Here is a 13,382-nt window from a genome sequence, read left to right on the forward strand (position 1 = left end):
CTAATTTGGTGAACTAAGATAACATCACAATATTCTGTGTTGTTCTCTATAGTGAGAATAGTTCAGCAACAATTTTTCACAGGCTGCCCTCTGTAAAAAAAAATTATTGTGACATCTGAAGTCCTGATAAATCAAGGGCAATTATATAAAGACAAACCAGAAACCAAACTAAAACAAATCAGAAAAATAAAAATGAAGAAATATCTCCGACTGAAGGATTGAGACGGAAAAGAGGGAACATTCGGAGACAGAGGATTAAAATCTGTCTGACAGCAACTGAGAGAGAAGTCAATCGGAACACAAAGCTAAAAGCAGACCTGCATGGCTGAGAGAGAAGAACATCTTTCACATATTTCTTTTACATCATCGTCTGTTGTCTTGTTGACCTGAAGCAGCCAGGCAGCCTGAGAGAGTGGCTCCAGAGTCTCTTTTGCATTGCTACTCTGCATATTCTTATCCTTCAACCACTCTTCCAGGTAGCTAATATTACACCTGTGTCAAAAAGAAAGAAATTTTTCACTAAAGATAAACTGAACTAGACATTAACACATGACTGGGACAAGGCGATTATGGATTCAAACCGTCAGGCCAGTTTCAATTATGTGACACTAAATGTGCATTGCAAATAACACCGTTTAATACACAAAGGCTGAGATTAATAGTATCTCCATTAGTTTAGTAAAATATCATTGTAAATATAAATGATATTTTATGATAGTGCCTTTGCCACAAGTTTAATGCCCTGTACACATTTCTCCCTGTCCTTTAGTCTCCTCTCTTGATGGCAGGCATCTGTGTTGGTGGCAAAAGTGTTTTATTGCCACTTGTAAAGTATTACTTTAATTGTTTTGTGTACTATACAAATAGTTTGTACGTTAGAATAAGTGTTTACAGAAAAATACAGTCATCCTTACATCATTCACAGCGCCTGGGTAATGTGGTAGGTTTATTTTTACAACCCTGCAGTCTCCATTAACGTTTTATATCAACTTCATCGCAAGTACATGATCCGTAACAGGGTATCGCACTTCAACGTCACAAATACAAGAACAAAAAAAACAAAGAAAATGAGAAGTACAGTGCAGGAACAGGCCCTTTGGCCCTCCATGTCTGTGCCAATCATGATGCCTGCTTAAACTAAAACCATATGCACTTATATAGTCCGTATCCTCCCATTCCCATCCTATTCATATATTCGTCCTGTTGCCCATTAACTGACGCTATCGTTCCTGCTCCCACCACCTTCCCAGCAGTGCATTCCAAACATTCACTACCTTCTGTGTAAAAAACTTGCCTCGCACATCTCCTCTAAACTTTTCCCCATTCGCCTTAAATCTATGTCCCCTCGTACTTGACTTTTCTACCCTAGGCAATTATCCACACTGTCCATGCTACTCATAATCTTGTAAGATCTCTATCAGATCACCCCTCAACCTCTGCCATTCCACTGAGAACAAACCGAGTTTATCCAATCTCTCCTCATAGCTAATACCCTCCGGACCAGGCAACATCTTGGTAAACCTTTTCTGTACCCACTCCAAAGCATCCACATCCTTCCGATAGTGTGGCGATCAGAATTGTACACAATATTCTAAATGAGGCCTAACTAAGATTCTGTACAACTGCAGCATGACCTGCCAATCTTCATACTCGATATCCTGACCGATGAAGTATGGCGTAGGTTTTCTTGACTATTTTATCCGCCTGCATTGCCGCTTTCAGTGATTGGTGGACATGTATGCCCAGGTCTCTCTGCTTGTCAAAACACTTAATATTCTATCATTTACTGTATAATTCCTACGTGCATTGGGCCTTCCAAAATGCATTGCCTCACATTTGTTCGGATTAAACTCCACTTGCCATTTCTCTGCCCAAGTCTCCAACCCGTCTACATCTTGCTGTATCTTCTGACAATCCTCTTCACTATCTGCAACTCCACCAATTTTTGTGTCGTCTGCAAACTTACTAATCAGACCAGCTACATTTTCCTCAAAATCATTTATAAACACTACTAACAAAGGTCCCATAACTAATTACTGTGGAACACCGCTAGTCACAGCCCTCCATTCAGAAAAGCAAGGAATCTCTGTTTTTATTACAGCCTCAGCTTGAGCTCAGTGCTGTCACCACTTACACCAGGAGGTCACGTGTTCAAACCAGGGGTCCTAGCATAACATAGAATCATAAAATCCTGATAGGCCACCATTCGGCCCATCGAGCCTGCACTGACAACAATCCTATCCAGGCCCTATCCCCGTAACCACACATACCTACCCTACTAGTCCCCCCTGACACTAAGGGCAATTTAATATGGCCAATCAACTGAACCTGCACATCAGCAGGACAAATCCCACCCAGTCAATTGCTGCCCCATCAGTCTTTATCATCAGTAAATTGGTGGAAGGGGTTAACAACAGTGCAATCTGTGGGAGGAAACCCATGCAGGCACAGGGAGAATGTGCAGATTCCACACAGTCACCCGAGGCCGGAATTGAACACGGGTCCCTGGCGCTGTGAGGCAGCAGTGCTAAACGCTGTGCCACCATGCAATATTGAAGGGGTGCTACATTGTCAGAGGTATGGTCTCTTCGAAGGAATGTCAAACCAAAGCCCTAACTGCTCTCTTAGGAAGTAATTGGCTGGGTTGGATTTGTCCTGCTTTTTTGTACAGGGCATACCTTTTATTTTTATTTATTTATTAGTGTCACAAGAAGGCTTACATTCACACTGCAATGAAGTTACTGTGAACACCCAACCCCAGGTCCAGTTTTGATCCAGTTTCTTCTATTAACCCATACCTGGAGCTGCTCTTTGTGTGACCTTCTGCACTCTTCATATTACCAGCTTGATCCTCTAACTTGGTGGTAAAGGTAAGAGTGGAGGATACATTGGGCTATGAAGTTACAGTTTGTGATGGCCCATAGTGCCTCTTTTTTTCCCATTTGTGGGACATAGGTATCATTGGCTGGCCAGCATTTATCGCCTAGTTGTCCTTGAACTGAGTGGCTTGCTAGGCCATTTTACACAGCAGTTGAGAGTCAACCACATTGCTATGGGCCTAGAGTCACAAGTAGGCCAGACCAGGTAAAGACAGTGAATTCCCTTCCCTGAAGGACATTATTGATGGGTTTTTCCAACAACCAATGGTTTCTCGGTTATCTGCTGTGGCGGGATTTGAACTTGGGTCCCCAAAACATTAGCTAAGTCACTGGATTAATAGTCTAGCGATAATACCACTAGGCCATCACCTCCCCATGGATGCCCAGTTTTGAGCTGCTCTGTTTGTCTGAAATTTGTCCATTTGTGTGGCTAGGATTTTCCAGTCTCGAGTCGAGCGAGGCCATAAAATTCCTCGCATTGGGCGAGATTTTAACTCATGCCAACCCCAATCTTGCGCAGAGAGTTAAGGCGGGGCTTAACGTTTTATCGCTGACAGATTTAATGCAGCTCACTCTCTGTGAGGAAGTACTAAAGGAAAGTGCCTGTAACATTTCCGACTTTACCTTATCTGCATTCCTTTTCTGCAGGAGCACATGTCCTTTCGCAGGAAGAGGTTATTGAGGGTGATTGCTCCAATGAGGAAGAAGAGCTGTTTCACTGTCTGTTTGATCAGCTCTGAGTCCATGTCATGCTGACACATTGTGCTGAAATAGTAACTCAGCTGCTGCAGAATGGAAGAGATGGTGTACTTGTTTATTTCTTCTCGATAGCTCGAAGATCGTTTCCTCAGTCCAGTTGGCTTCATGCTCGAAATGCCTTGAAGACTCTCGTGTTCCAGCATCCCCGGTACTAAAATGGAGCAATAATAATTTTGACTTAGTTTCAGTACAAGACTGGCACCACTTTTGCTAATATAATCATTGACGTTACACAGAAGTCTGCACAGGAACAGGCAATCCAGCCATGTATATCAGAAATAATGCCATCACTTGATTGCACTGTCACGTGTGCTATGCACACAAGTCTATTTTCAATGGCGGCCCATAGAATAGAATCTCTACAGTGCAGAAGGAGGCCATTTGGCCCATCGAGCCTGCACTGACAACAGTCCCAATCAGGCCCCATCCCCATAACCCCAAATATTTATCCTACTACTCCCCCGACACTGAAGGGCAATTTAGCACGGCCAATCCACCTAACCGGCACATCTTTGGATTTTGGGAGGAAACCGGAACACCTGGAGGAAATCCAAGCCGACATGGAGAGAACATGCAAACTCCGCACAGACAGTCGCCCGAGGCTGGAATGGAAAACGGGTCCCTGCCGCTGCGAGGCAGCAGTGCTAACCGACTGTACCACCGTGCTGCTCCATATCTTACTCTATCAAATACACTCATATCATACACACACAACACAGTACTATAACTAGAATCTTATCCTATTTCAACTGTAAACTTTAACTTGTTCATGCCAAATGCTAAAGTTTATTTATTAATGTCACACATAGGCATACCTTAATACTGCAATTAAGTTACTGTTAAAAATCTTAGTTAACACAAAGGGATTGGGTTCACCGAGGGAGAATTTAGCATGGTCAATCCACCTAACCAGTTCACCTTCGGACTGTGGGAGGAAACAGGAGCACCCGGAGGGAACCCTCGCAGACATGGGGAGAATGTATAGACTCTACACAGGCAGTGATCCAAGCTGGGAATCGAACCCAGGTCTCTGGTTCCGTGAGGCAGCAGTTTTTAAAAAAAATTCATTTGAGGAACATTGGCATTGCTGGGTGGTCAGCATTCCAAGTTGCCTGAGGGCAGTTGAAGATCAACCCTATTGCTGTGGCTCTGGAATCACGTGCCGACCAGACCAGGTAAGGACAGCTAATTTCCTTCCCTAAAGGACATTAGTGAATCAGATGGGTTTTTCCGACAATTGACAAAGATTTCATGGTCATCAGTAGATTCTTAATTCCAGGTATTTTAATTGAATTTAAATTCCCCCCTCTGCCGTAGCAGGATTCGAACCTGGGTCCCCAAAACATTAGCTGAGTTTCTGGATTAATAGACTAGTGATAATACCACTTGGCCATCACCTCTCCTAAACCACTGTGCCGCCCCATACATTTCCTGCTAGGTTAACGTTCTACTATTCTTGATGAAAATTGAGGATGTATTTCGAATGGCACAAGACCTTCTACAAGAACATGTTTTTTTTTCACCTGATGAGCCAGAGTTGATTGTTGAAGGTAAAAGAAATGAAAAGTAAACAGTCTTTACCGATCATCGGTTGCAGATCATCCTCCATCACCTGAACGAGCTGTTGGTAAATGTGGATCGCCAAGTCACTCAGGATCTGCCTGTATTCCGACAGGTCAAAGTTTCTCAGACACTGATTATTTTGTTGAGGAGTGTTGTGCTTCATAAATTCCTTCATTAAAAGCAATACATATTACACGTTAAAAAGTCTTAGTCAAAGAAACATCACAGACGATAGTCTCCTACGTATTTATTCTCTGCAAAGTGAGAAAGACTCATCTTCACCCCACTAACAGCTTCACTGCATGGATTACAGCTATTCAAAAAGGTGGCCTCCCATCAAGTTGCCAAGGGCAACGAGCGATAAGCAATAAAATAAAAACAGGAAGTGGCGGAAAAAATACCAGCATGTGTCAACCATGAGGAGAGGAACAGCGTTACTGTTTCGAGTTCATTATGAACCTTTTTGCAATTCAGTCCAAAGAGGAATCATATTGGACCCGAAACATCCACAGATGCTGCCCGACTTGCTGAGTTTCTCCAGCACTTTCTGTTTTTATTTCTGACCTCCAGCATCCACAGTATTTTGCATTTATTTTAATGAGCATTAAAACATTGGCACAGATCACCACTTCCCCAACTGAATATAGAAAAATTGTTAAAAAAAAAATAGAGCGAGAAAAAGACAAGACTAATAATAAAATGCTGTGGGTCTCTCAAAAATGAGTCCAATAATCGCTCTGTGGGTGCACAGAGGGACTGCAGCAGTTCAAGGGATTGGTCTCTGCCACCTTCTCAAGGGCAATTTGAGATGGGCAACTAATGCTGACCCTGCCAGCAATGGCCACGTCCCATGAAAGAAGAGAAGTTAACAGACAGATTGCAAAACCATGAATATGTTTAGTAACATTGCATTCTAGATTAGCCCATAGAATCCCTACATATAGAAGGAGGCCATTCGGCCCATCGAGTCTGTACCAACCACAATCCCACCCAAGTCTATTCCCGTAACCCCACACATTTACCCTGCTAATCCCCCTGACACCAGGGTCAAATTAACCTGGCCAATCAACCTAACCCTCACATCTTTGAACTGTGGGAGGAAACTGGAGCACCCGGAGGAAACCCACGCAGACATGGGGAGAACATGCAAACTCCACGCAGTCTCCTGAGGCTGGAATTGAAGCTGGGTCCTTGGGCTAAGCACTGGGCCACCGTGCCGCCCACGTACATATTGTACTTTCAAACTTTAAATATAAATTGAAAATGACTGTGTTTTATAAAAAGCCTGGAGATTTGAAGAAGAGTATTCCTGTATTGTCCTTACCTCCTCTCCACTGTACTGTTTCAAACAATTGAGGAAGTGCACACTGTTCGAAAGCCAGAACGACAGCATTTCAAAATCTTCACTGTGATTCTGTTAGACAAGGTCAGAATTAATATGAATTATTACTGGACTTTCACAAATAGTTATTTTTCATATAAAAACACACAGGAAACTGTTACATGGTTTTGAAACACTGCTGATATCCATAAATCCGTATACCTGTATCAACGTCTCCAATGTTGTCAAAGCTTTAAATGCGAAACGGATGTTTTCTTTTATATAGTTTTTTTTAATAAAAAAAATGTTTTGGGACAGCATGGTGGCACAGTGGTTAGCACTGCTGCCTCACAGCGCCAGCGACCTGGGTTCGATTCCCAGCTTGGGTCACTGTCTGTGTGGAGTTTGCACATTCTCCCCGTATCTGCATCGGTTCCCACCGGATGCTCTGGTTCCTCCCACAGTCCGAAAGACACGCTGGTTAGTTGCACTGGCCATGTTAAATTCTCCTTCAGTGCACCCGAACAGGTGCGGGAGCGTGGCTACTAGGGGATTTTCACAGTAACTTCATTGCAATGTTAATGTAAGCCCACTTGCGACTAATAAATAAACTTTATTTTGAACCACGGTAGTTGCATCAACATTCCTAATGTATCTAAACTTTAAATGTGCTATGGACGTTTTCTATCATACAGACATAACAAACGCGAAAAACAAATGGAATCATTTGTAAATTACTGCAAGATACTTTACATGAAACAGCTCATAAGTTAAGGAAATCATACATTGGTTGAAGAAGGGACATGATTAGCAACTCAACATTCCGGGATATAGAATCTTCAGGCGAGAAAGGGAAGGGGGTAAAAGAGGAGGACATAGTTAAAGAGCCTGTTACTGCGACAAGGAAAAATGATATAGGGTTATAGAGATTTACAGCACGGAAACAGGCCCTTCGGCCCAACTTGTCCATGTTGCCGTTTTTTTTAAATCCCTAAACTAATCCCAACTGCCCGCATTTGGCCCATCTCCCTCTATAGTTATCGTACCCACATAACTGTCTAAATGCTTTTTAAAAGACAAAATTATATATTACAATATATTGGAGAGGGCATCAAATGAAGCTTTGTGGGTAGAGCTTAGGAATAAAAAAAGGGGCAACCACATTATTTGGTGTTTATTATAGACTCCCAGATAGTCACAGGGATATTGAAGAGCAAATATATGCTCAGTTTGTGGAGGTGTGTAAAAACAATAACAATAGGGTTACTATATTAGGTGATTTCAACTCTCCCAATATTAACTGGGATGTACATAGTGTTAAGGACTTGGATGTAGATTTCTTGAAATGTGTATAGGAGAACTTTTTAAATCAATATATGGAGGATCTAACAAGGGAGGGAGCTTTGCTGCACCTGATTCTGAGGAATAAAGCCAGAAGGTGATTGATGTGGTGGTGGGGGAGCATTTTAGTGATAGCAATCACAACATAGTACAATTTAAGCTTGTTATGGACAAGGAAATAGACAAGTTGCAAAAAAAGGTTTTGGATCAGGGAGAGCGGATTTTAGTAAAAGAAGTCAGGATCTGGCCAAGGTAGACTGGGAACAGCCACTAATGGGGAAATCTACAGAAGAGCAGTGGGGGGCATTTAAAAATGAAATGGGGAGAGTGCAAATCTAGCATGTTTCCTCTCAGGTGATAGGAATAGGTGAAGGCAGAATGCGGCTTTCGTAACTGGAAGCCAGTGTCCAGCAACATTCCACAGGGATCTGTGTTAGGACCACTATTATTTGTCAATTATGTAAATGACATTGATGACTATGTGGGGGGTAGGATTAGTAAGTTTGCAGGTGACACAAAGATTGGTGGTTAACAATGAGGCGGAGTGTCTTGGGCTACAAGAACATAAGAAATAGGAGCAGGAGTAGGCCATCCAGCCCCTCGAGCCTGCCCCGCCATTCAATAAGACCATGGCTGATCTGAAGTGGATCAGTTCCACTTTCCCGCTTTCTCCCCATAACCCTTAATTCCCTTGCCTACCAAAAACCTATCCACCCGTGACTTAAATATATTTAGCGAGTCAGCCTCTACCACATCAACGGGCAGAGAATTCCAGAGATTCACCACCCTTTGAGTGAAGAAGTTCCTCCTCAACTCCGTTCTAAACTGCCCCCCCCTTATCTTGAGGCTGTGCCCTCTAGTCCTGATATCAGATATAAATGGAATGGTCATATGGGTAGATAAGTGGTAGATGGAATTTAACCCTGAAAAGTTTGAGGTGACACATTTTGGAAGGAGTAATTTGACAAGAAAGTATTCAATGAATTGGAGGACATTAGGGAGTTCCGTGGAACAAAGGGACCTTGGCGTGTTTGCCCACAGATCTCTGAAGGGCATGTTAGTAGGATGGTGAAAAAAGGCATATTGAGACATAATTACAAAAGCAGGGAAGTCATGTTGGAGTTGTTTAGAACTTTGGTGAGGACACAGCTGGTGTGCTGTGTGCAGTTCTGGTCGCCACATTATAGGAAGGATGTGATTGCACTGGAGCGGGTGCAGAGGAGATTCACCAGGATGCTGCCTGGGATGGAAGAGAGTTTGAATAGTTATGAAGAGAGATTGGATAGGCTTGGGTTGTTTTCATTGGAGCAGAGAAGACTGAGGGGCGACCTGATCGAGGTGTTCAAGATTGAAGGGCATGGACAGAGTGGATAAGGAACAGCTGTTCCCCTTAGTTGAAGGGTCAGTCATGAGGGCACACAGGTTCAAGGTGAGGGGCAGGAGGTTTCGGGGGGATATGAGGAAAAATCCTTTTACCCAGAGGGGTGGCGATGGTCTGGAATGCACTGCCTGAGAGGGTGGTAGAGGTGGGTTGCTTCACACCCTTTAAAAAGTATCTGGATGAGCACTTGCTACATCATAACATTCAGGGCTATGGGCCAAGTGCTGGCAGATGGGATTAGGTGGGAGTTGAGGTGTCGATAATGGACTTGATGGGCCGAAGGGCCTCTTCTGCGCTGTATGATTCAATGAAATATTCTATTAAACACCTCTTCATTTTGGGAGGCCTTCATACCTTTGTGACTTTCTTGATACCATCAAGGAGGGAATTCATCAGGGATTTCAGCATTTCAGCATTATTAATTTCATCGGCGTAACGTACACACATGAACAGGATATTTGCAGGCAGTACTGGAATCATATTCACAGCCACACCTCGCGGTTTAAGGTCTAAAAGTGAAACACAACCATACACACAACAACAGATAAGACTCCTAAACATATTAGTTTGATTGTTACTAACCGCATGTCTTGGGAAAGCAGAGAAATTACAACTTTACCCAAAACTAGATTTTTGATGAGCTTTTCTTCATCCTCAATTTTACACTCCAACATTCCGAGGTATTCCTTCTTCACAACTGGACTCAGTTTTCCATTGGTTTGATTTTCTGTCCCAAATTATTAAAACATTTGGATACAAGTCAGATTCTGCATTCAAAACCAGTTCAATCTACAGAATCTCAAGCGTTGCCACAAAAAGGTCTGTGCTATTCTTTTCCAATCTCTTTTAAACAAAGTAACACACCAGATCAAATATCAGAGAGAAAAATAATCATATGGCTGCTCCTAAACTACTAGTGCAACACTTCCAGCTGAAAAACACTCATTTTGGACAAAGTTCCAGTGACGTACCTTTCCCAATTGTTTTGGTTAAGGACTTAATCTGATTTTGTAACTTCCTGATTTGCTTTTCCTTCTGGTCCAGACGTTCCAGGAGATCCTCCGAAACAAAACACAAACAATTACCTTTCGCCGTTCGCTCATCAGTGTTACAAAGTTCTGCCGTGGATGTAACGGCATTTCGAGCTTTTCGAACGACATTACTACAGGGTTCTTTTTAAAATATAAAACTTGAAATCACAGCAAAACTATTCTCTTAATTTGTACTAAATGGCCAGTGTGGGTTACAAACTTCATATTGCTACTCTTGTATCAACCAATTTAAGGGGTACTTTGAAGGGGACAGAAGCTGTTCTTTGTAATTGCCTCATTTACTACAGACCATCTAAGAGAGAGCAGGTGAAACGTAATAACTATTTCATTCAAGTACCAGTTAATGCGACGATGAAATTCTGGATTATCTCCAAGAGCCCTGAATTCAATTCTCCATCAAAGGAGCTTAACGATAAACTGTTCTATGTTGTTGATGGAGAAATTAAACATCCCCCGTTGTGGGGAATTAAATTTGAATGTCCCCAAGGCCAGTGTCCAAACTCACACATTCCAGTCCACTTTTAAGTTAAAGATATTGGCTGATGAATAAAGATCACATTTTGACTGTACCCAATCCATTTTAGGTTTTAACACTTGACTCGTATCAATCCATCTTAAAATCAGGGTAGGGATGGCAACATTCCAGCACTCACCAAGTTTTCCACTGTTAACTGCGATGCTTCTTGCTGCATTCTGTTACTGACTGCGCTATCAGTTTGGGTCCGATTCAGCAGTTCGTAATTCTCACTTTCAAGTTTTCTGACTTTAGCAAGTAATTCCACATTTTCTTTTGCACAGTTAGCTTTCTGAGTTTCTAACAATCTATATGTTGTTAACAAATTGAGAACATTTCAATGGCATTACTTGTTACTGTAGCGATATCAACTATCAGTGCTGGCTGGTTTTTTTATATTTGAGAAAGAGAGTTGGGGAACTTGCTATTCAATTTGAATAGTAAGCATCTTGTTTAAATCATAGCGTCCCTACAGTGCAGAAGGAAGCCATTCAGCCCATCGAGTCTGCACTGACAACAATCCCACACAGGCCTTATCCCCCTATCCCCACATATTTATCCCGCTATCCCTCTAACCTACACATCCCAGAACACTAAGGGTCAATTTAACATGGCCAATCAACTTAACCCATACATCTTTGGGCTGTAGGAGGAAGCTGAAGCATCCGGAGGAAACCCACGGGGAGAACGTGCAAACTCCGCACAGACAGTGACCCAAGCCGGGAATCGAACCCAGGTCCCTGGCGCTGTGAGGCAGCAGTGCTAACCACTGTGTCACCATGCTGCCTACTGGAGATTTTCCAGTGTTATTTTTATAATTAGTAAACAGAAATGGTAACTTTTTAGTCCTGTTAGGAACTTATTCACTTATAAATTAATTGTAAATAAAGGGAGCTTCCTTGAACCAAGGTAAGTAATTTAAAGCGAGTTTACATTGAAAACTTGCTGGGGTTTAGGCCAGTGGGATCTTATGGTCTTGCTGAGGGTGCAGCCCTGCCACAGTTTACCCAATGGCGGGGGGGGGTGAACCCCCTTGACAGTGGTGGGATGATAAGCTCCCGCTACCATCACTCCTGCCACTGCGAAACCCGCCAAGGAGGGAGTAAAATCGCAGCCTATGAATCTCTAGGATTTTATCTTTAGCGTTGCCTGTTGCAAATCAAACGCAATGGGTATAGTCACATTCAAATTTATAATTAATCTTACATTAATATAAAAAATAATCTATAAATTGCACTGATTTACTAGTCATTGTTTCTCTGTGAAGGGTAGTGTAGCTGGTCGCCGCACTACAGGATTGCACTCAAAAAGCTGCAGAGGAGATTCACTCGGAGGGTTTCAGCTAATGATGGGAGGCTGGTTAAGGCTGGGGTTCATAGAAATCATAGAACCCTACAGTGCAGAAGGATGCCATTCGGCCCATTGAGTCTACACTGACCACAATCCCATCCAGGCCCTATCCCCATTTCCCTACGTATTTTATCCATCAATCCTTCTAACCTACACGTCTCAGGACACTAAGGGGCAATTTTTAGCATGGTCAATCAACCTAATCCACACATCTTTGGACTGAGGGAGGAAACTGGAGCACTCGGAGGAAACCCATGCAGACATGAGGAGAAAATACAAATTCCACATAGACAGTGACCCAAGCTGGGAATCGAACTCAGGTCCCTGGAGCTGTGAAGCAGCAGTGCTAACCACTGTGCCACCGCGCCGCCCAAAAAGGGTTATTTCCTTTAGAGCAGAGAAGGCTGAGAGGGGACCTGACTGAAGTGTACAAAATTATGAGGGACATGGGTAGGACGGATTGGAAGAAACTTTTCCTATTTGTAGAGGGGTCAGTAACCAGGGTACATAAATTTAAGATAAGGGGGCAGGAGATAGGATTGGAGGAAAAGCTTCTTTACCCAGAGGGTGGTGGGAACGTGGGACTCTGTGCTTGGAGTGTGCATTGAGGCCAATGAGACCACCCTCAGACCATTTAAAAAGCATTTGGGGCAGTACGGTGGCACAGTGGTTAGCATTGCTACCTCACAACACTAGGGACCCGGGTTTGATTCCTGGCTTGGGTCACTGTGTGCGTGGAGTCTGCACATTCTCCCCGTGTCTGCGTGGGTTTCCTCCGGGTGCTCTGGTTTCCTCCCACAATCCGAAAGACGTGCTGGTTAGGTGCATTGGCCATGCAAAATTTTCCCTCAGTGTACCCGAACAGGCGCCGGAGTGTGGCAACTAAGGGATTTTCACAGTAACTTCCTTGCAGTGTTAATGTAAGCCTACTTGTGACACTAATAAATAAACTTTAAAGCTAAAAAAAATTGAGATGAGCACTTGAAATGCCAAAGTGTACAAAGCTATGGATCAAGTGTGAGAAATGGAATTAGAATAGGTAGATGTTGGGTGGCTGGCATGGACAAGATGGGCTGAAGGGCCTCTTTCTGTGCTGTAAAACATGGAAGCGACCTATATGCCAGATTTTACTGTAGATTTACAGAAATGTGCGCAAAAATCTTAATGTACTTATCTAGCGTGGCTACATTAAAAGTACTCTTTCAGTCAGTATGCTTTACAG

General features: G+C 43.0%; 1 protein-coding gene across 3 annotated transcripts in view; it reads right to left on the reverse strand.

The window, feature by feature from the left end:
• myo5c (myosin VC) overlaps nucleotides 1–13,382 on the reverse strand; it is a 104,232-nt gene that overhangs the window by 4,572 nt on the left and 86,278 nt on the right. Inside the window, exons 32-39 of one of the 3 annotated variants that reach the window (XM_080214169.1) lie at nucleotides 10,950–11,118; nucleotides 10,216–10,303; nucleotides 9,864–9,971; nucleotides 9,599–9,753; nucleotides 6,526–6,615; nucleotides 5,220–5,370; nucleotides 3,504–3,789; nucleotides 318–492 (exon numbers count right to left, since the gene is read on the reverse strand). In XM_080214169.1, coding sequence (XP_080070295.1) covers nucleotides 318–492; nucleotides 3,504–3,789; nucleotides 5,220–5,370; nucleotides 6,526–6,615; nucleotides 9,599–9,753; nucleotides 9,864–9,971; nucleotides 10,216–10,303; nucleotides 10,950–11,118 — 1,222 coding nt within the window. The remainder of the gene's footprint in view (nucleotides 1–317; nucleotides 493–3,503; nucleotides 3,790–5,219; nucleotides 5,371–6,525; nucleotides 6,616–9,598; nucleotides 9,754–9,863; nucleotides 9,972–10,215; nucleotides 10,304–10,949; nucleotides 11,119–13,382) is intronic. The other 2 variants (XM_080214170.1, XM_080214171.1) reach the window with 2 other exon arrangements.

This window comes from Carcharhinus amblyrhynchos, chromosome 28, assembly GCF_965287045.1.
Source record: "Carcharhinus amblyrhynchos chromosome 28, sCarAmb.v2.hapA, whole genome shotgun sequence".
Classification (NCBI taxonomy): domain Eukaryota; kingdom Metazoa; phylum Chordata; class Chondrichthyes; order Carcharhiniformes; family Carcharhinidae; genus Carcharhinus; species Carcharhinus amblyrhynchos.